Source organism: Cebus imitator, unplaced genomic scaffold (genome assembly GCF_001604975.1).
Source record: "Cebus imitator isolate Cc_AM_T3 unplaced genomic scaffold, Cebus_imitator-1.0 Scaffold24, whole genome shotgun sequence".
Lineage (NCBI taxonomy): Eukaryota > Metazoa > Chordata > Mammalia > Primates > Cebidae > Cebus > Cebus imitator.
Window position 1 is genome coordinate 12,454,018 of NW_016107339.1, and position 22,802 is coordinate 12,476,819.

Below are 22,802 nucleotides of genomic sequence, written 5' to 3' on the forward strand. Positions count from 1 at the left end.
GGGGGGAATGTAGGGGGATCCACATTCCCAGTGGACAGGGCTCTTTTCAGAGGCAAGGCTGAATCCAGCCCCTTCTTCAAGCAGACATGGAAAACTGGTAGGTACAGCAGCACGCCCCAACACACCTTCCGCTACGCGGGCATGCTCTCCCCAGGATGACCCTGTGTTCTAGAATCACCACATCTCAGGGCAGGCCAACAGCAGAGTCCCGAGAGTGTCGTTAGAGAAAGCCAAGGAATGCAGATCTCAGCACTTGGGGACCCGGCCAGCAGTACGATGGGCAAGACTGGTGGCTGGACAGGAACAGTCAAACTCGGTGGAACATAAAGTAGCAAAATGGCAACAAAGGACACTGTGCATTAATCTGCTCCATGGTTTTTCTCCTCATAATTGTCAGGCACCAGGATTTTATGAAGAAGCTGCAAACTCCCTCCTCCATAATTTATACCCTGCCTTGCCTCTTATAAATCACCTCCCAGGGACTCTGAGTTCCTGGGCTACCCCATGGCGCCCTCCCAGGCTAGGCTGTCTCGCTACCTTTTTTATAGGCTCTCTGCTAAGAAAGACACATTTTCCCACTTAATATGCATGAAGGGCAGCCATTATTTCCAGCTTTTTAAGTTAATTAACAGTAACAATCTGGGTGCAGTGTTTTAACTACAAAGGAGTGGATTCCTCTCCAAGTTGACCTGTGGGTGGACAACCCCAAGGGCCATCCATGGGCCACCTAGTTAGTATATGAGATTCCTCATGCAGGACGCTCCTGGAGGAAGGGATTCTTTCCGTCTGTAGCAGCCTGGGGCGGTTAGCACCCTGGGCAGAAGGAGACAGGCGAGGGGTCATCAGGGTGGATTGAGGGAGGGTGGTTTTGTGCAATTTTCTGCTCTGCCCCTAGGAAAGGGAACGGAATAAAGGGCAAAAGAAATCCCTGAGTATATGGCAGAGGTCTGGGGAGGAAGGTCCTGTAGACCCCACGGAGCCCATCGAGGAAGAAGAAAACAAAATGATCAAGGTGAGCAGACAATGGGGATGATGGAGAGAAGAAGCTCAGAGCAGGCATGCCTTCCCCTGCCTGGCGAGGAGGCAGGGCCCACGAGCCACAGTGAGCCTCAGAATGTCCCAGGATGCAGCAGTGAACAAGACATCCATCCTCATAGGGAGAGACAGACTCCAAAAACTAAATTAGATAAATCAACCATTTTAGGCACCAGATAAGGAAGTAGGAGGGAGAGTGACTGAGTAGGGTTTGGGGGGCTGCTTTGTCCCCAAGATGGGTCAGGGAAGGCCTCCTGGAGGAGATGACATTTGATTTGAAACCTGAATGAAGGGAAGGAGCCACTTGTGCAAAGAGCTGGAGCAAGGGCCTCGCAGAAGAAGGAACAGCGAGTGCAAAGGCAGAGGAGTGCTGGTGGGCTCCAAGCCCTTGTGGCAGGAGTGAGCCGAGAGGGCGAGAGGGCCAGAGGGCAGCGTAGCCCGCCCAAGCAGGGCCTGCCTGCAGCACCACTGGGGATTCAACGCAGGGAAGTCACCAGAGCCCACTTAGAGCCAGGGCAGCACAAGTGGAGGCCAGAGGCCAGCAGGAGGCGCTACGGTCCTCAGGAGAGAGGTGATGAGGGCGCCAGTTCCTCCCCTCCCAGACAGACACCCAGGAGCCAGCCCTGGGCCTCAACACCCAGGGCCGATCGTGGGGGCTGTTGAGTTTGTCCTGTGAGCTATTTTATTTCAGACTCGTTTATTTGGGTGATCAAGAAATGAGCCCCTACTAGGTGTGAGGCACCGTTCCAGGCACTGGCGACAGGGTAGTGAACAGACAAAATCCCCGCCCTTTGGAGCTCACACTCCATAGGGAAGCAGAAACAAGATCCTAGGACGACTGAAACAGACCACAAACAAGGTAAAGACAGCAAGCAAACTCGGGAGTGTGGCAGGCAGCGACACGTGCCACTGAGGGAAACAGAGCCGCCAGGAGATGCAGCGGGTTATGAGTCCATGGGGAACAGCAGGCTTCTTAGGAGAAGGCAGCAGCACAAAGACCGAAGAGAGCAAGGCAGTGACCACAGGGATTTGGGGGGAAGAGGCTTCCAGGCGGAAGGAGCAGCCAGCACAAGGTCCTGAGGCAGGAAAGGGCCTGGTGCATTAAGGAAGAGTAAGGAGGCCAGAGACTGATGCGGGGGTGGGGGACGACTGTGGACTTCACAGGCCACTGGACCGTCCATTCACTCTGCTGAAGTGGGAGCCCTGGGGGGCTTTGGAGCAGAGGAGGGACAGGATCTGATTTACATTTTAAAGGGGTCTCTCCAGCTGCGGAGAACAGGCTGAAGGGACAGGACAAAGGCAGAATTAGAGAGGCCGCTGAGGAGGCTGCTACAGCATAAGAGAGACAGAGAAAAAGAGAAGGAGAGTTGGCCGCACGTGGTCTAGGTGAAGGCAGGGCAAAGAGGTTGGATTTGGGAATTTTTTTTTTTTTTTTTGAGACAGAGTCTTTTACTGTTGCTGCCAGACTGGAGCAATGGCACAACCTCGGCTCACCGACACCTCCGCCTCCTGGATTCAAGCAATTCTCCTGCCTCAGCCTCCCTAGTAGCTGGGATTATAGGCATGCACCACCACGCCCGGCTAATTTTGTATTTTTAGTAGAGATGGGGTTTCTTCATGTTGGTTTGGCTGGTTTCGAACTCCTGACCTCAGGTGATCCACCTGCCTCCACCTCCCAAAGTACTGAGATTACAGGCGTGAGCCACTGTGCCGGCTGGGTTTTAGAAATATTTTAGAGGTAGAAGCCCACAGGATTTGCTGAAAGAATAGATATAGGACGTAAGGAAAAAGTGAAAACTGACTTCAAGGGTTTGGGCCAGAATACATGAAAGGCAGATTTGCCAGTCACGGAGACAGTGAAGTCTGTGGTTGGCTGCAGGATGGCAGGAGGAAGGTCAGGATGTCAGACCGAGCCTGAAAACTCTGAGAAGCTCTCTGGCATCCAAGCAGCGACACTGCCCGGGCAAGGGGACATACAAGTTTGCAGCTCAGGAGCCAGGTGCGGGCTGGAGGCACACAATGCAGGAGTCATCCATGGCTAGAGGGCATTTCAAGCTCGGTGTGGGTGAGCCATTCGAGGGGCAGGTGTGGGTGGAGGAGGAGAGGCCCAGGCCTGAGGGTGGGTCGCTTCCACATAAAGGGGCCTGAGGGGGAGAAGACTGAGATCCAGAGAGCAGGGGTCTTGTCACCGCCACACAGGAGTCAGGGCAGAACCCAGCTGGACTTCCACCTCTACCGGACACAGGCAGTGACCTTTCCAGATGCTATCGGGCCCAGAAAACAACCTGGTGCCATCACCACACTCGGCACTCAGTGAGGTGGGGCTCCCTTCCCCACATCCACTCCCAGCTCCTTGGGCTCCCGCGGAGGGAGCTGGGAGGGGGTCCAGCAGCTGGCAAACGGGCAGCACACTCAGAATTGCCTCCTGCACCTGAGTGAGGCACTAATGCCAAGGTTGCCCAGAGATATGGTATGTCCATGCAGACTTCCCGGGAGGGTTGGGTGAGGCACCTCTCACCTCTTTCCATCTCCCAGAACCACGACACGCAGAGCTGGGAGGGCCCTTTGGGATTGCCCAGTCCAGGCTCCTCATGTTCAAGTGAGACCCTGTGAAAGGGTCTAGAGGGAGAGGCAGAACCACAGCCAAGGACGGCATAGGCAGGACCCACTGGAGCCCTTCAGATGCCCTTCAGGTGCCCTGAGCCCCCAAGGGTCTAGGAAGCCCATTCCTCCACCCCAGGGGGCCCGGTGGGGGGCAGGAGGCAGGGGAAGGGGTGCTGGGGCTCCTCCAGGGCAACTCTCCCAAGAGGCCAGGAGTCTCCCAGTCTGCCAGCTACTTTGTGCAGCAAAGCCATTGACCCGGGAAGCTCTGGGGGGCTGTGGAGAGATCCATCAGCACCCTAGGCTCTGCCTCGAGGCTGCAGCTGCCCCTTTGGTGGAGAGCCTCCAGACAGCACGAGGAAAGGGAGCTAGAGATCCTGGGCACAGACCCTGGAGCCAGGCCCCTTGGGTGTAACGTCTTCGTCCTCTGCTCCTTACCACTTGTGTGGCCTTGAGCACATGACTCAACCTCATTGTCGTCAGTTTCCTCATCTGCAAAATGGGAACACTAACCATCCCTGCCCCACAGAGCTATTGAGAGGTTAATATACATAAAGCGCTTAGAATGGCAGATGGGTGAGGCTCCATGATGTTGGCTATTATCGTTGAGGGGGGAGTGAATTCCCTCCCCCTAAGAAAAGACTGCTGGGATTCCTGCTGACCCCACGCCTCCTGTCCCAATTTCCCCATTAGGGAAGGTGTGATGATCCTCTCAGCAGGACTCAGCGACCTTCAGGATCCAAACCTCTGGTTAGAATTAGGGGAAGGTGGCAGAACTCCCAGCCATCCCTAGGGGGGTCCACAGGCTGGCGTGGCTCCCATGGGTCCCTCCTGCCACCTGTAGGACACCCAGGGGTTAAGGGCCCTCTCCACACCTCTCCCTTGTTGTTAACACTGCCTTATTTCACAGCTAACTGCTCCTGTGGAAATTGGAATAAGGATGAACTCCAGGCAGCTGGAAAAGTACCGGGCCACCCTGGAAGGGCTGCTGAGCGAGAAGCGGCCCCAGCACGGTACAGGGAGGGGGGGCGTCTCTGCGGCTAGGCCGGCCTCCGCCCGCCCTGGCATTAATACTCCAGAGGCAGGGTTTCAGGGTGGGATTTGCTTGGCTGCTTTGCACTTGAGAATGTGAAGCTGTCTTCTCCCTGCGCTATGCTGCAATACCTGCTGGTGGCTGTGGAGTCCCAGTTCTCCAGGGAGGGGCTTCTCAGGCGGGGTTCCCATTAACCCACCCCACTCCCTGCTCCAGATATTTTCACTCCCTCCCAAAATACCACCACAGGGTGATTGCTCCGAAGGAAACCTTGGTGCGGTTTTCCCCCGCCCATTCGTTCTGCAAATTAAAATCCTCAGCCCCATTTGGCCTTGCCCAGTTCAAGGTCTGCCCGAGTTACTTGAGCAAGGCTAGATCTCCACTGACAAACAGCCACTAATTACTTCTCGTAGTCCCCAGGAGAGGAGAGACTCAAGGAAGTGCTGTTAGAGATGGAGAAACTGAGAGGTTAAATGACTTGCCCCAGGCTACAGACAGCTTCCAGGCTCCCTGTAAAACCTCCCACCCTCCTGCCCAGCCTACCCTGCTGCCCCCTCCTCCCTCCAACCTGCAGCCAGGTTGCAGAGGGCGGCTTCATAAGCAGACCTGCTGACGGTACTGAGCTGCAAACCTCTGCTTTTCCCCAGCAACCAAGTGACAGCCACGCTGGGAAGAAGGTGGACAGATTTGGGAGGCCTCTCCCACCTGAGTGAGGCCCTGGGAATTTGCACAGCCTGCCAGCTGGGCCTGGAAGGAAAACACCCTTTCCAAAGCAAATCCCCCTCCAGCAAATAAAGCATGAAATATACAGAAATGACTCTTATTTAATATTTTAATTTCCAAAGGGCAAACTCAGGTCTCGAGAAAAAGGGGGGAAAGTGAAGCTCAGAGAAAGTGGGCCACAAAAGATGCTTTGCATTAGCATTCTGTGCTTTTGTGAGTTCTAAGTTCAAATAGTAACTCACATCCAAACAACTGGAAGACTCTCACTGGCCCTTCCATGACAGGTGAGGAAACTGATCATTTTTTGCCCACACATGGAGTCAGTGACAGAGTGAGGACTGGAATTCAGGTCTCCCAGGTCTCGGTCCATTTGTAGTTTACTGACACGCTCAAGGTCTAACGGGTCAGAGAATTTTAGGGCCTCTGCACTCAACCCCTTGCTGAGTAACTTCCAGCCAGCCCTTTAACCTCAATGAGCCTGTGCAAAACCAAGGTGGTAATATCCGCCTTGAGATCTGGGATGGAGGCACGGGCAGAGAGCAAATCACTGTTATTATCACCTTGTGACTACCAGCTCCAGCATCCGCAGCAAAATTACACAGCCAACCCACTTATTTCTGCCTTCTCAACAAAACTGGATGGGAAATTTCATTCTACTTTAATTTTACATTAATGAATGCTCATTTATTTATAAACTAGGGCCACATCAGAACTGCAGCTCCCCCCATCCATAGGTTATCAGCAATTAGACACGGTGTCCATTCTGCATTTCCACCTGGGCTTAGCCACAGAAAGAGTCACCAGAAGAACTCCAATGCTAAACAAGGGATCCTCGTTTGAGGTGCTCTGACTTCTCCTGAGAAACACCCAAACTTTGCATGGGCCCCCACCCCGGTCATGCTGCACATTCACACACACTTCCAGCACATATCCTGATCAACCCCGGAGCGGCCACCCGTTCCCAGGAAATGCTGCCAAGACGCCCTGTAATAGAGAGAGAGAGAGAGAGAGAGAGAGGGCTGCGGCAGGAGGGCATGCAGGGGGCGGCGGGGGAGACACGGAAATCTATAAAGCCTGCTGCCGGGGAAGTTCTGGATCCAAGACTCCTCCCTGCCTTTCCAAGCTCCATGCCAGTTCACCCCATGTTCTGTAACACACTCCAAGACGCAGAGAAACGAGATTGCTCACGGCGGTCCCTTTCCCTGGGGAAAACCTCACCCTCAGCTGGAATCTGTCCCTGTAGCAAGACCGCCTTTCCCCATCACCAGCAGGGGGTGCCCATTTCTGGGGCGTAGCCCCAACACCGGCTGGGAAATTTTCCCTGAGATTCTGGGTGTGGAAGAGCCTCTCGTTGAAACAGACACCCACCTCGGAGGGACATGGAGCCCCCAGGAGACTCTGCCCAGGCGGTCTGCACTGTTTAGGTGGGAACTGGTTCCACAGCTACAGCACAGGGAAGGGAGAGGGTACTGTCCTTTCTGCAGAAAAGCCCCGTTCAAAGCTCAGCGCTGCCTCCCAACAGCCCCGACCCTCACCCCGCGGCCTCTGATGTGCTTCTTGGTAATGAGCTGCAACAGGGACCCCGCTACCACCTACATCTGTATGCACAGTGCCCTGGCCGCTTGTTTAGATGTGTCGGCTCCTTTCTTCTCTCCTTTTCCTCCTCCTGCCACTGTTCGATTTCTCGCAATCGGCTCAAATAATTCTTTTTTCACCAACAAGCCCTCCAGTTTCCAGGACAGCCGACTCGATTGCTTATGGGATATCCACAGCCTTGGAAGAAATTAAAACTGGGAGTAGATTGGGGAGGATTCTGTGAGCTGAGTATAAAGAAAATGACCATGTTTTCAGAAAACAGAAGAAAAGAGACATGCTCCTGCTTAAAGCAAGAGAATAAGTAGGACTGGAGACCAGCCAGGAACAGAGACAGGGAGGGTGCCCAGAGTAACCAGGAGATTACTGGCAAAGATGCCATTCCTGCAGAAAAGCCCCCGGAGGTCGGGATTAGCCCGTGTTCATCTGGAATGCCCCTTACACTTAACAGTACCACAGGTCTTGACAGCACAACTTAAACCTAGCTTCACAAAATGGAGATGATGAGGTATTTTCTGGGTAACCACATCAGTGTGACTTTAGCATTACTGAGCTATGTGGATTTGCCATGAAATTGAATAGTTAAAAGCAAAGAGTAGGCTGGGTGCTATGGCTCATGCCTGTAATCCCAGCACTTTGGGAGGCTGAGGTGGGCGGATCACCTGAGGTCAGGAGTTCAAGACCAGCCTGGCCAACATGGTGAAACCCTTTCTCTACTAAAAATGCAAAAATTAGCCAGGTCTAGGGGCTCATGCCTGTAATCCCAGCTACTCAGGAGGCTGAGACAGGAGAATCGCTTGAACAGGGGAGGCGGAGGTTGCAGTGAGCTGAGATTGCTCCACTGTACTCCAGCCTGGGCAACAAAGAATGAAACTCCATCTAAAGAAAAAAAAAGTAAAAAAAAGCAAAGAGTAATTGCCTGCTATCTGTAAGCTGTAATTTAATCTAATCATGGACAAAGCCCCAAAGAAAATATTCTCAAAGCATTACATTTTTCTTCATACACAATTTGTTATTGACATTGGGTAATGTATTTCATGCCTTTAAAGGAACTCTTACTCATGGATATCAAAGTGTGAGAGCAGTCAGAAGAGTGAGAGATCTGTTTAATTTTCAACAGCGTATGAAATACCATTCTGGCAATGCTCTGTGACTCCATTTCCCCCCTTAGCTGACGCACCCCCAGACCTAGAGAGAGACAAAAAGAGTACCCTCCTCTTCCATAAGGCACTGAGATGGAGCAACAAGAAGCTGGGTGCTCCTGGGGTCATTCCAGTCCAAATCTGAGACCCAGATGGCCCCCCCTTTTCAAACACAGTCTCCCAGTGCCCTGCCCCCACTGTAATGCCACCTATGATGTAGTTTGAAGGAAGCCCTGAGTAGCTGAGGCGATATATGAGGCCCTTGATGAGGTGGATCAAGGACGAGTCCCTGGTCCCTGAGTATCTTTGAGGACCTGATAAATGCATGCAGGGCTTTTTGCAGGAGGAGGAGAATGGAACCCACTAAAAGATTTATAGCTGTGATTATTATAAGGCTCTGCCAAGACAGAGAGAGGTCAGCGGGACGGAGGGGAGCGTGGCAGCCCTCCGGGAATCCAGAGCGTGCTCCGAGCAGCCCTTCACCTCTGCTAAATGTGTGGATGTGGTTACTAAGCAGATTTAGACATTGGAGCTTCTTTTTCCTCCTCCGCCTTTAATACATCAGGAAGACCGACCACAGCCTGAGCTGCTGCTCACCTTAAAAAAAAAACATCCCACAGCAAAATGACGAGAAAGGAGGGCATGCAGAGCAGCCTCTGACTTTGCAATACTGCCCTTTTCTTTACAATATGCCTTCCCATGGTGGACAGGCCCAGCAGGAGAGCCAGGCTGAAGGCACAGAAAGGCTGGCTCCTAGAAGCCCCGGCGGGCTTCGTGGGCAGCTCCTGAAGGGGCAGCGGTGGCAAAGAAGAGCTGAGGTCGAGCCCTTCCAAGTGGAGGGGAGTGTGTGGATGGTTGTGCGGAGGAAAGCAAAAAGCAACACGCCAACTTCACTAAACCAAAGAGGCTATAAATCTGAGCAGGAACGTGACTGGAGCGGCGAGTTCAGGATAAACTGGGAGGAACGCCTGGCTAACTTGCAAGGTTCCTTCTCAGAGACAGCAGGGAAGGGAAGCATTGATCAGCAAATTCGCTGTTAAGTGGCCGCTGGGTGCCCCTTGGTGCACGCCCACACGCTTGCCTGTAAGATCCTGCCAAACAAGACCATCAACAGCCAGAAGCCACCGTGGAGGTAGGAGAGCTGGCCATGGGTGGCCAAGGCTCACAACTGCAAGCACAGTGGTTCTGTGCCGGAGGGAAGACAACAGCGTTCTGGGGGAGGGACTGTGGGCCACCTGACCCTGGATGTGTGGAGCGACAGCAGTGTCCCCAAACACAAGGAAGCCGACAAAGCCCACACTGCGTGCCACCACTGGGGTGGCTCCAGCTCAGTCCGTATTTTTAAATCGCCCTGAGATCCATTGTGATAAAATAGACCATAACTCTGTGAAATGGTGTAACGATAACTTTGTTTAAGCATTAGTTTCAAGCCCTCTTAGAATACGTGGGGCCAGTACTGATGCTGAAAGGCTCATTCTTTATATATTGAACCACACAGCTGCCAGGAGTTGCACAAATGTTACCAACTCATTTGTCATGCAAACAGTGCTTCAGAAAGAAATAAAATACTATTATGTGGTATATGTGTTAGGCAATCACTATATCAAATTCATGGCATTCCGTGCAAACACAGGCAGAGAAAAGGAAAACAACACTTGGTGAGAGAAATCACACCACATGGGAGCAGCTAAGTCCGGGGAGATGGGGAGGCTAACAGCAGAAGCTGACCAAGCCGAGGCTGTAATTTTCCCAGCAATTGTGGCCCGTGTTGAACACCCTTGAAGTGGAGCAAGTGGCAGGAATGCAAAACCTGGACAGAGCATAGCGGTGCCCAGGGTGCCAGGGAGGGGAGGGATCTAGTGGGGAGTGGGCAAGGGGGCTGTTGGGACAGGAATCCAAGGGGATTCCAGGGAGGAGGGGCCTGGGGGAAAGGGAGATTGGAACCGCAGGGGTAGAAATGGATGGAACCTATTGGGCCAGCAATAAATGTTTGGGAATGGGAGTGGAAGGAAGATTATAAACTGGCTCTATTTCCAGTTGCCACAGCTTCCCTTGCTTCCCTTAGGGGATTCCTGCTAAGAGCCTTCATTTCATGTAACCAAATCACCTGCCCTGTGGGAGGCTCTACACAACACCGGAGACTGCAAAGATGTGGGTTCAGTATAAACACACACGAGCGTGTGCCAGGCACTGTCCCAAGCACCTTAGCCAAACTACCTGTTCTAATCCTCACAGCGACTCCTTGAGGTTTACGGGAAAACAGGTAGCAATGTTAACAGTATGCTCACACATCTAATAGTTGTGAATAGGGATTTGAAATCAAAGTGTCTGGCTCCAAAACCCACATCCTAAACCATCAGTGAGGCTACAAGACCGTGGATCTCTGGAGTCTTCTATCACCCACATCTCCTTGTGAAAATCTCATTACGCAGACACAGGCCTCCGCAGAGAAGCCTCAACTGCCCACGCGAGCCCAAGGGCGTTTGGCTCCTCTGCCTCCACCATGGAAGCTGCCTCCTCTCCAGGCTGGCACTCCTCAGAGGCGAGTGTCTGTCCTAAGGCAGGGATCGCACCTACTTGGTGCTCAGTGTCGCCCAGTTAACACACCCGAAGTCGGAATAGTGTCTCGGAGCATGCCTGGAGTGTACTGTACAGCCCAAATAAAACCGGATCGCACATCAGTCCCCAAGCCCAGAGATAGGCGCATGATCCTGTCTGTCCATTCGTGGCAGTGACTTCTTTCACCATTAAGCAATTCATCCATTAAATTAACACGACTTTATTGAATGCTTACCACGTGCTAGAGGCAAAGCTAGGGTCGGAGGGCTCAGAGAGTAATACTGCTTGATCTAACAAACAAAGGGAAGTGGAAGATCGGAGAGAGAAAAACAAAACAAAACAAAAATGTAATCCCTCTTGGACCTTCCCATCATGGCGGCTCCGAAAGCCACGTCAGACCTACTTATCATGGCCGATATACGGACGGACTCGACCTTCCCAACATGGCTACCGACCTTCCCAACATGGCGCGGGGCCCCGCCCGCTCCGCCGTGACTGCGGGAGGGAGCAGTTCCGGGTGCGGTGCGCGCTGGGGGCGGGCGGGGGGCGGCGTCCTGGCCATGGCCGGCCTGTCGGACCTGGAACTGCGGCGGGAGCTGCAGGCCCTGGGCTTCCAGCCAGGACCCATCACCGACACCACCCGGGATGTCTACCGCAACAAGCTGCGCCGCTTGCGGGGCGAGGCCCGGCTGCGCGACGAGGAGCGGCTGCGGGAGGAGGCCCGGCCGCGGGGCGAGGAGCGGCCGCGGGAAGAGGCCCGGCTGCGGGAAGAGGCCAGGCTACGCGAGGATGGGCCGCTGCGCGCCCGGCCCGCCGCGGCCTCTCTGCGGGCGGAGCCCTGGCTCTCCCAGCCGACCTCCAGCTTGGCCTACGCGACTCCTGGGGCCTACGGCGATATCCGGCCCTCCGCGGCTTCCTGGGTAGGGAGCCGCGGCCTCGCCTATCCTGCCCGCCCGGCGCAGCTCAGGCGCCGCGCCTCGGTCCGGGGCAGCTCCGAGGAGGACGAGGACGCCCGGACGCCCGACAGGGCCGCGCAGGGCCCGGGTCTCGCGGCCCGCCGCTGGTGGGCAGCATCTCCGGCCCCGGCGCGGCTGCCTTCCGGCCTCCTCGGCCCCGACCCGCGCCCGGGCCTGAGGGCTACTCGAGCGGGCCCTGCTGGCACGGCGAGGGCCCGGCCCGAGGTGGGGCGCCGGCTGGAGCGCTGGCTGTCTCGGCTGCTGCTCTGGGCCAGCCTGGGGCTGCTGCTCGTCTTCCTGGGCATCCTCTGGGTGAAGATGGGCAAGCCCTCGGCGCCGCAGGAGGCGGAGGACAACAGTACGTCCCGGGCCGGCGCAGGGGAGGGCCCTGGGGGCGCGTGTGTCTGCCAGACGACCACCCGTTCCTGTCGGCGCCAGGCCGCGCACTCCCCGCCTTGTCAGCTGCCTCTGTCTTCTCATTTCCAGGCCTTCCTTTTTCCAGCTGTGGGAAGAGAGAGCCAAGGCTTCTCTGCGTCTGCAATAATTTCTGCCTTCACTTTCTCCTGTTCCCCTTTTCTGCCCCAGCCCTCCCTTCTAACGTCTCCCTTTCAATCACAAGTTGGGAGCAGTCCTCATTTGTAGTCACTGCTCCCCTAGCCTCTGGTTTTCTCCCTGGAGAGGAAGCAACACCTCCTCTAACAGATTCACTTCATCCTTTTCGGTTCTTCCCTTTTGACCTCTGGCTTACTCACACATTTAGTGCATATTTGAAGGCACTCCAGATTTCACTGGCCCACAGATGGGATCTGGTTGGGGGTCCCAGCTTTGCAGCACCAAAAAGTCCACTCTCCACTTCTTTGAACCACAGGGACCCCCTTTGTCAACTGATAGCAGCGGGAGGTGCTTACCATTGCTTGTAGCACCCTCATGAAGTGTGTGAAGAGAAAGACTGACTTAAGGATGCTCGCCGCCATCCTTCTGTCCACACTTAAGTTACGTGATTAGACATGCCAGTGAGAGGTCTGCAGGATACAGGCTTGGAATAGCTGAAGATTGTGTTTCTTGAAATGAAACATAGAGATCATTTCATTATACATTTAGGTATAAAGGGCCTCCGTAGTTCACCAATTTTTTTTTTTTTTTTTTTTTTTGAGACGGAGTTTCGCTCTTGTTCCACAGGCTGGAGTGCAATGGCACGATCTCGGCTCGCTGCAGCATCTGTCTCCTGGGTTCCAGCGATTCTCCTGCCTCAACCTCCTGGGTAGCTGGGAGTACGGGTGCATGCCAGCACGCCCAGCTAATTTTTGTATTTTTAGTAGAGACAGTTTCACCATGTTGGTCAGGCTGATCTCAAACTCCTGACCTCGTGATCCGCCCACCTCGGCCTCCCAAAGTGCTGGGATTACAGGCGTGAGCCACCAGACCTGGCCAAGTTTTAATACTCTTTACAAAGCATGAGTGTGACTAATACTGTTCCCAGCTTCCAGCCAAGACCGCATCCTTCCATGCCTAGCAGGAACTGCCGAAATACAGGAAAAAGCTACAGTGTGTCTTAGCTGGTGTGGCGCACGGATGTTTGGGAGTGTGCAGGTCTGTGGGCAAGGGTATCACAGACTTGTGTGCAGACACCCAAATGATTTCCCCGCTACCAGAGCAGTTTATCAGCTATGTGAATAGTCTGTCGACCTGCTAGAGAAATTAAGCAGACTTGGGAGTGTCGTGGTACTGTATCTACACTGGAGATGTCAAACAGTATCACGCAGCTGCTACTCACTGCTGAGATGCTTTAAGACAACAGCGCTAAAATATATGCTGGTGTTTACCTGGACTTCCCCTCCCGTTATGGTGTTAATCTCTGTTTAATATATCATTGTTTACAGTTTACAAAACTGTCCTGTATTTTGTTTTGTTTGGGCCTAACTCCCTGAGTTAAGCCGGGAAGGCCCATTTGATCCCATTTTACAAGCGAGGAAACAGAGGTTCACAGTGGCTGAGTTGCCCAAGAACCTTTAGCTGGTCATTTTCAGCTGTGACAAGGGCCCCGCTCTCTTAATTCTTAATCCAGGGTTTGGATACCCTTACGTTTTACTGTCTGCATTTTAAAAGTGCCTTCCTTAGATGGCATCTTTTTAATACCCACCCTTGGCTTGGCGATGCTTCCCACCCCCTGAATGTTTTAAGTAGTCTCTTTTTGTATTCCTTTCTCAACCCACACTTAATTTCCTTTGTGTTTCTTTTCTTGGTCTCAGTGAAGTTATTGCCAGTGGACTGTGAGAGAAAAACAGATGAGGTGAGTTTGAGTTTCTCTGGCTTTTATTATTCCTCCTGAGGATATTAGCATCCATCAGGAGGTAAACTGCCCCAGAAAAAGAATAGGACCATTTTCAGGGAGTGCTTCCTGTAATGTACCAGAATCATATCGTGTTCTGTGATGTTTGTGTCAGGCTCAATTGTGGCAGTGAAGGAATACTTGAAATAGAACTGAGCTCCCAAAATCCAACCTTGGGCTTGTTATGGACGCTTTCCCATCAAATGTAGCATCGGGGACTTTGATCTTCTGCCTGAGTCAATCTAGGGGGATGTAGTAGGTTGTTGTTAAGGACCTCTCAAGCTCCCTGGCGCTGGGAGGAACGGCTGGCATTTCTCAGCCTCAGGAGGCCAGGTTCTCAATTCCACATTCTCTCTGGTGGTGCAGCTGTGGCTCTGAAAATGCTGTTCTGATTTGAAACATAGGGAGTTTGTTTGAAACACATCTTTAGTGGAATTAGCCCTCTTAGTCTACATTTAGATTTGTTTTATGAAGCTCTAATATTCCCTACAAATAATATTTGGGGAAGGCGAGCAGCCCCATTCGTTTATGAATCATGAAAGCAGCGTTATCAAGGAGCTGGGATGCTGGTTCTGGTGACAGTCTGGGGAAGATACAGGGCAATAAATTTTCAGGTCATAAATCTTACCAGGAGGAGTCTTGTGCTGCCAGAGGGCATGACTTAGTAGTCTAATTATTAAGCGTGCAATGCCCGGCCTCCCAAGCCCTTAGTTAACATCTCTAGAAGCCCAGGGTCTGGGAAAGAAAATGACGCATGGTCCTCTGGCCACCCCTGCATTTACTGTCTTACCCATGTTATTGAGGGGCATCCTGGTGCAGATAACCGTTTTTAATTTCTCTTTGGCTTCTGATGTGTCATAGTTGGGGGTGTTTTATTATATCCATTTATTGCATTCATCCACCAAATATCTTTGCTTCCCAATTGTTTTGTAAAAACAGAATCATAACAAGTTTAATCAGCCTTCTATCATAAAAACGATAGTTGATGATGAGAGGAAGTAGCCCAGAAACACAGGCAGCCAGAGGGAAGCTGGAATTTGAAGACTTAAAACCAGGAGAAAATAATTTTCTGTAAGACTTCTCAATGCAGTTAGTTTTGTTTGTCTTTTTTATTTTTATTTTTATTTTATTTTTTTGAGACAGAGCTTCACTCTTGTTACCCAGGCTGGAGTGCAATGGCGCAATCTCGGCTCACCGCAACCTCTGCCTCCTGGGTTCAGGCAATTCTCCTGCCTCAACCTCCCGAGTAGCTGGGATTACAGGCACATGCCACCATGCCCAGCTAATGTTTTGTATTTTTAGTAGAGACGGGGTTTCACCATGTCGACCAGGATGGTCTCGATCTCTTGACCTCGTGATCCACCCGCCTTGGCCTCCCAAAGTGCTGGGATTTCAGGCTTGAGCCACTGCGCCTGGCTTGTTTGTCTTTTAATGAAGAAAAGGTTCCACGGTTTCTATTTCTTGGTCCTTCACATCTCTAAATGAATCAGACCCACAAGTGAATGGCACATTTGTTCCCTGGCTGCTTCTGATCTGGACACACTCATGCCCCACTTGAGTGAGCCCAGGCAGGCACCCTCTAGGTCCTCACTACAGATGTGCTCCGTGGGCAGATGACGTTCCACACCTGCCAGCGAGGGCTTCAGATGCAGATATTCCATATTTGTAACCATTCAAATCTTCATCAGAGCATCAAAAGCAGGGGCTGGGCCATCTCAGTGCAGGCTTTGTGGCACTGAGATTTCATGGGGCACCTTTCTGGAGAGTGTACACAAGAGCAAGCAGGTCGGGACATGTTTCTTGGCTTTGGTGAGGCTCTTGCTGAAAGTTTTATTCTTTGTATAGCTCCAGGCTCACTGAGATTGCAGACGGGCATTTGAATTTCAGATTCGTGTTCTTTCCCTTTTGGGCCGTTGAAGACTGTGACACTTTGTGTTTTTCTTTCTGCCTTTGTGCTGTCGAATATGTGGGGACAGGCTGGGAGTGGGTGTGTTGTCTTCATCAGGCCGTCTCGTTGTCTGGTACCGTCTGTCCTCCTGTTTCCTTTAGGTGGTAGCAGCCTCTGCTGAGTGGTTTGAGTTCTCACTGAATCCTACCACAATCCTTACTCAGATGAGGGCCCTGAGATTCCCCTAAAGGGTAACGAAATAGCAGCTGCAGACATTCTGCCCTGTCCCCACCCAGCTCGGCAGTTGCTCTTCCGTCTCAGGCAGCCGAGCAACTGCATCATCCCCCCACCACGTTGCCTCTGCTCAGTCCTCTTGCTGTTCATCATTCCAAGGGGAAGGCAGGAGCCAGGAGCCTCTGGGATGCAGCTCCTTGGTTACAGTGTCTGCTTTTCAGCTCTGCCTCTGCTTCTCCAAGGTCTTTCTCAGGCAGTTGAACCACTATTTATCAACTCTCTCCCTGGCCCCAGCACTTGGCAGAATTTGTTTCTATTTTGTAAAGGTAGTAGATGTTCCTTGCTGCTTAGTATTTGACAGTGTGGCTGGAGAGGTAAAGACAGACCCCTCCCACCCACCCCTCCTTGTTGACCACTTGTCCCGTGCCTTTTCAGTTCTGTCAGGCCAAGCAGAAGGCAGCCTTGCTGGAGCTGCTGCACGAACTCTACAACTTCCTGGCCATCCAAGCTGGTGAGTAAGTCACGTAAGTCCTAAGATTCCCCTTGCAAGAGCTATGGGCTGCTGTCCTGGTTCGCCAGGCTGATTAGCTACACTGAGGCTGGCTGGGGAAGACACTCCCTGGTTGTCTCCCAGAAGGCATATTCAGAAGCTGAGTCTCACCTTCTCGCTTCCCCACTCAGGCACATCTTTTATAAGCCTTGTGTTTGAACAAAACAGTTTTGATTCTTGCCCCTCTTTAAGGGAGGTCCTGGCACATGCACAGGCCTTCCTGCAGATGCCCAATACCTAATGCTTTGGGGGGTCTGTTTGGCATTGGAAGGGGCCAGGCCCCAAGTGTTGTCAGAATCTGTATCCTCCATCCTAGAGGGACCCTCTGAACCAGATGGTTGGCTGGTCCGTGGAGAGTCCTCTTGCCTATGCAGATAGCAGTCAGTCTGTGTGGTGGGCCCCGGCGTCACATCTGGTCCTGACAACCATCTTGGACAGAGTCCCTGGTCCTCTCAGGGTCTTTGTTTCCCTGTCCCACCAAGGGCTCTTGGGTCTATCTGTTCTCTACAAATGAGAGTCAAGTGCTATCCTCTAAAGGAGGGCATTCTCAGCTCCTCTTTGAAATGCCCCTGAAAATGCATACTCTACTGTTTTATTTGGTGAACTTACTCCTTGAGGCCAGAGACGTCACCTGCATTATTGTGTCCTCCCCAATACCTGGCATCCAGGAGGCTCTCAGAATCACTCGCAGCTGACACAGGTGAATATCAGCACATGCGCCTTGTGTTACATATGCTGGACAGAAGAACCAGACAGAGCAGTTCCATCTTAAGGGGTATTCAAGAGGCACCTCTTACCTGTGGGGTAAGAGGACAGGTCTTAGGATTGTGAAGTCAACCCTTATCTAAGGTTTCACTGGGAAATTGGGGCCGGGTAGACTTGACCTGGGCCCTCAGTCCTCAGGGTCAATCTCATGAGCATCAGCTCTTCTGCCTCCTCTCTCTTGAAAGTGGGAGATTGAGATGGTAGGGGAGGCATCCGTGAGCACCTGGAGGAGAGACAGGTACTGGGGCTCCTGCTCATAGCATCACAGTCATCATAGGACTTCCTCTATATGGCCCAGGTCCTTGGAATGTCATTTCTGGCCTAAGAGGGTATTTCAAACCTTTGTGTCTCAATTGTGGTCCAAGGACTTCATAGCATCCGCATCACGTGGGAGCTCACTGGAAATTCAGAATCACAGGTCTCATGCCAAACCCAGTGAATCAGAGTCTGTCTCTTCAGATCCCCAGGGGATTTGAGTGCACCTTAAAGTTGAGAAGCTCTGCTCGAAATTGGGTCCTAGTAGATATTTCTCTTCCATCCCACCCTCCCTGTGTGGTCCTGCCTTATGCCCTCAAGAGCACTGCCACCTGTTGCCCTCTGACAAGCCTGGGGGGTGGCCTTGGAGGTACATACCTCACTGAGACAGGAGTGTGCCATGCCTGGCAGAAGCTCTCTAGTAGTCTTCAGCCCCTCCCCTCGTCTCCTGTAGGGATCTGCCGTGGGCTGGGCAGTGTGCTCGCCCTTGCAGGATGTGAGATAACTAAGCTCCAGGTCCTGCCTGCAAGGTGCTTGGGGTCTAGAAGAAGAGACAGGCCACCTACTTCCCTGACCACTAGGTAACTTAAAATGTAATTAGACAAGAACCAAGAGGCCAGAAGTTCTAGGGGGCACAACGCCTTTTAGCTGGAGCAGTCAGGAGAGTGTCACAGGGGAGGTAGCATCTGTGCCAGGCCCTGAAACCCAGGTAAGACTGGTTATGTGTATGTGGGGAAGGGCAAGCCAAAGTGGCAGGGAATGACATGTCGCATGGGAAACAGCACCTTCATGGAGGAAGGGGAGAATGAGGGAATGAAGTTTGGAAGTGTTGATTGCACCCCCCCATAGATGGCCTTGGATGCCAGGCCACCAGAGCTTGATCTGGCAGGCAGTGAGGGCCAGAGAGGCTTTGAGTGAGGGAGTATCATGCTGAGAGCCAGGTGCCAGGAAGGCAAATACAGTAGCAGCCTGAGTGGTGCAGTGTCATTTAAACAGAATCATTTTCAAGCGTTATCGACAAAACAACTGGATTGGAAAGGGGAGAGGAGGAACCGAATTAGGAAGCCATCTAGGTGGTCCAGGCAGACTTGGCAAGGGCAGGAAGAGTCCTGGTGGAAACAGGAGGATGCTAGACGACAACTCCATCTCAGGGGACCCCTGGGGTCAAGATCAACTTTGAAGTAGGAGGATTTGGCTGTGTTGGGGGTGGGGGACAGGTTCAGTTCAGTTTCAAGATTTTAAAATGTGACCTTCAGCTGCTCACTCCCCCCAGCATGCAGACACACAGACACCGGCCACCCGAAGCCTCTCAGGCTGTGCAGTCAAGGCAGTCAGGCCACGCACATGTGTTAAGAAGAGTGTGCGTGCTTGGCCCTGTGCCCTCCCTGCTCTCAGGGAGTCAGGCAAACCACAGCATGGGAGCGAGAGCTGAGGGCTGTGGCAGGCCACCATGTCTGGGGTCATTTCACCAAACAAAAGGCCCCCAAGGGCTGAAGGCTTCCCAGAAGAGATGACCCCTGGACTGGACCGGAGAGGTTGGGCAGGATTAAGCGGGAGGCTGCCAGCTCCATCCTATGGGAGCAGGCCTCCAGAGCCGCTCGGGGGAGCTGCCCCTTGGTGTGCCACGCTGAGGCCCCACTGCCCAGCACACAGACATCCTCTTCCTCCAAGGGGCCCCTCAAGACAATAGGCCTGGCATTCTAGGTTGCCTGCCCGTGTCATGAGTCAGAATCCCCGTGGTGCCCACACCCTCCCTGCCTTTCTTTTTTCTCAGGCTCTGTTTATTTATAGTGCCATTCCAGTACCTTCCGAAGCTATCTGTCTGATCCTTTTAGGGATCAATTGCAAAGAGACCTTGGTATTGGGCAGCTTTTTAGTCATTTAATGCAAATCGCCACACTGCTTTGCAGGTCAGGTTTTAATGATCTGGAATCGATCCAAGCTAAGTGGCTTTTGATCTTGCTGCAGAGTGAAGATGCCCCACAGAAGCCAGGGAGCCGCCGGGCCACATGCTCCTTATTAGAGCTGATGGCTTGATTCTTGCTGCATTTTTTAGTCTGTTTCAGAGTGATTTTTTTTCACTTCCTCTTTGTGTTTGAATGTGTGGGTTTTTTTTTCGTAGGTAATTTTGAGTGTGGAAATCCAGAGAAGCTAAAAAGCAAATGCATTCCTGTTATGGAAGCCCAGGAATATATAGCCGTAAGTAGGCTTCAGTGCTTATCCATTCCTAGGGGGGCCTGGTGCTTTCCTATTGCTCTTTCAAGCCCTGCAGGGGTTTTTGTTTTTTGTTTGCTTTGTGGCTTTTGTACTAGGCTACCTTTAGTTAAGGTTTGCTTTATGGCTTTTTGTGCCTTAAGTTAAGGCAGCTGTGGTAGTGACTGCCCCAGAGCCAGGCCGCTATGCGCAGGGGGTGGCTCACTCCTGCCACACTGTAGGTGGGCCTGTTACTTGCTTCTCCCCTTGCCCTCTCCTTTCAGGAGAAACATGCTGTCCGTTCTCTCCCTTATGATTACCATTCAGACTGCCTAGGGGCCGTTTGATTTCCTGTGTGGCCTCAGGATGGTAGATTATAGAACCATGGAACTGGCATTCCAGGTTGCCTGCCTGTCCAGGAACTTAGGGGTCATCTGGTTCCATTTGCATTCACAGATGAAGGAACAGGCCTGGAGAGGTTCAGGGACTTGCCTGAGGTCAGACAGGTTGTACCAGCCACTGGGCTCACCCACCCCCCAACCCCCAAAACCGTTTTATTCACTTTACCCCAAGATGAGCTGCCAGCTCTCTGGTCTCGTGCGTCTGCCCTTGAGAGAATCATATTCTTTTGGCCGCCTCAGACCAGAACTGTCTTCCTGTGTAGGCTTCCGTATCACCTCCTCTGGTTATAGCCTCTTCCTTGGCTTTCATCAACCCCAAATTTCTTGCCAGTCTGCTGTGCTTTTAGCAGAACGGGGTTTTCAGGCTGTGGAGGACACGAGAGAGGGCTTCCTTAATCCAGCAGCAGAATAATGTTGCAGCTGCTCTGCCCAGACACAGAACTAATCTTCTCCCGCGCTCTCCCACAGAATGTGACCAGCAGCTCCTCCGCCAAGTTTGAAGCTGCACTGACCTGGATTCTGAGCAGTAACAAGGACGTGGGCATCTGGTGAGTATGGGCAGGGTGGTGGCGCAGCATGGGTGCCTGCAGCCACTGTCCTTGCTCATCAGCTGACACCTGTGCTCCGACAGAGCTGTCTCAGAGGTCTGAAGCTGAAGGCTGGGTCTCCCAGCTGAGTCGTGTGGGCTAGGATGGAAGTGGGGCAACAGAAGCAAGCAGCATTTGGAATGCAGTGTAAGGAGTAGCTTCAAGATGAGACACAAAGTCCAGGTGTTAGGGTGTTAGCCTGGTGTTCCAGCTAAATCCTGTCTCAAGTAACTCAGTCTGTGCCTTTCTCATTCACAAACCCCACATGGTTTGCTGGGGAATGCATTTTTCTGCACTTCCTTTCCTCAGGAGCTAGTTTTTATTTGTAGATGAAATGATTCTTCCTATATGTTGGTTTTATTCACTATGGAAATCACATAAGGAAATACTGGATTATATTCTGACCAGGCGGTTTCTGCTTCATTTTTATCACTGGTGAGCGCTGTTAGGAAAGATAGCAAACCCTTTCATGAGGCTGAAAGGCTCTATCTGGCGGCCCAGCCCAGGGGGAGGGCCGTGCCAGCCGAACAGCTGGGCAGCCTCGAGAGACCCGTCCCCTGCTGGAAGAGCTGCGTCACCTACCCGATTCCCACTCTCTGTGTTTGTGGGGTCTCTGTTTAGGTTTCAACTCTTGATATTAAAAACACTCTCTAGAGTTTTGTTCTCTTTCTCTCTAATCCACCCAAATTACTAATTCCATCAGTACTGCATCCAGTAGAAGCCCCTCGGGCAGCTCAGCCTCAAGCTGGATAACTGGATGCATGGCACGATTAAAATTCGTTGACTTAAAAAAAAAAAAGCTGCCCTGAGTAGCTGAGCAATTTTCCTGTGTTAGAAAAGGTGGAGAAGAATACGGATTTTATCCTCAGCAGCAGTGCTCACTGAAGCTGCTAACACAGAAGAATGATGACACTCGCCTTTTCATGTTGGGGAAGGCAGCCTGGAGGGCGGCTGAGCCGCTCAGGATGACCATGTTGAAAGTGCGTCCTGAGAAATCAGGACACTTGGGATGCCAGCCCTTCTAGCCTGCAATATCAAGAGCATGATATTCTCACCCTGGGCCACTTAGCTGGAAGAAGGCCCTGGTGTCCACATCTCTGTAGGTCCTGACACCACCTGGCCGGAGACCATGGTGGCGCTGTGGCTGATGTCTGGCCTCGGAGAGCCTGGTGGTTTTCATTCCCCATGAGCCTCACGGATGCCCCGTGATCTTTACACTTAAACAGCTTCTGTGCCTCCTTGTCAAGGAGGAAAAGCGCAACCTCCCAGATTCTTTCAGTTCTTGCCATGCAATTGCAAAGCTAGTGATTCAGTAAACATTTCCATTTCTCTATGCTGGGAGGTGGGAATCCAATTTACAGTTTAATCTCCTGCACGCTGAGAGAGGCTGTCAAAGACCCCACAGAGGGGGACGTCGCTTTAGCGGTAGGGGTTCAAACCTGCTGCCGTCTTTAAAGCTTTATTCATTCTAAGTAGCCAGTGTGGGAAATTTCTGGAAAGAGTGCAGCCAGGATACCAAGACTATAAGCAAGTAGAGGCCTTGTGTCCCCTCCTTCCTTCCATTCCTCCTGTTTGAAGCGCCTCTCTTTGGACCTTTTGAACATGTTTAGAGCCCTGTGTCCTTTGCAGGTTGAAAGGAGAAGACCAGTCTGAATTGGTGACGACCGTGGACAAGGTGGTCTGCCTGGAATCTGCCCGTCCCCGCATGGGCGTCGGGTGCCGCCTGAGCCGCGCCCTGCTCACTGCTGTTACCAACGTGCTCATCTTCTTCTGGTGTAAGTCTTCGGTCACTTTCCCTCCCCTTCTGTGCAGTCAGGTGCACTCCTGGGCATGAGTGATGAGCTATAGAAATTCCAGGCCCGGAGGGTTCATTTCTGTCTAGTGAACCTGAGGTCTGTCTCATAAAACAGAGGAGATGAACAAGTCAGCCTCTGCCCTGGGTTGTCTTTACCTTTGGA

At 52.4% G+C, this 22,802-nt stretch overlaps 2 protein-coding genes across 8 annotated transcripts in view; both read left to right on the top strand.

Annotated features, from left to right (window-relative positions):
• The window catches only part of MLN (motilin), a 9,233-nt gene extending 3,750 nt beyond the window's left edge, over positions 1–5,483 (top strand). For 2 of the 6 annotated variants that reach the window (XM_037736273.1, XM_037736274.1), the window contains exons 3-7: positions 896–1,012; positions 1,847–1,894; positions 4,330–4,386; positions 4,547–4,649; positions 5,317–5,483. In XM_037736273.1, the coding sequence (XP_037592201.1) occupies positions 896–1,012; positions 1,847–1,894; positions 4,330–4,386; positions 4,547–4,649; positions 5,317–5,327 (336 nt within the window). In that variant the 3' untranslated portion in view covers positions 5,328–5,483. Of the gene's footprint in view, positions 1–895; positions 1,013–1,846; positions 1,895–3,570; positions 3,729–4,329; positions 4,387–4,546; positions 4,650–5,316 lie in introns of those variants that run through there. The other 4 variants (XR_005199058.1, XR_005199059.1, XR_001823220.2 and 1 more) reach the window with 4 other exon arrangements.
• Positions 5,484–11,200: 5,717 nt separating this feature from the next.
• The window catches only part of LEMD2 (LEM domain nuclear envelope protein 2), a 33,831-nt gene continuing 22,229 nt past the window's right edge, over positions 11,201–22,802 (top strand). For both annotated transcript variants that reach the window (XR_005199060.1, XM_017522644.1), the window contains exons 1-6: positions 11,201–12,000; positions 13,892–13,932; positions 16,529–16,604; positions 19,786–19,862; positions 20,726–20,805; positions 22,474–22,619. Coding sequence is in view for 1 of the 2 variants with exons in the window: in XM_017522644.1 (XP_017378133.1) it covers positions 11,247–12,000; positions 13,892–13,932; positions 16,529–16,604; positions 19,786–19,862; positions 20,726–20,805; positions 22,474–22,619 (1,174 nt within the window). In the remaining variant the exon portion in view is untranslated. The remainder of the gene's footprint in view (positions 12,001–13,891; positions 13,933–16,528; positions 16,605–19,785; positions 19,863–20,725; positions 20,806–22,473; positions 22,620–22,802) is intronic.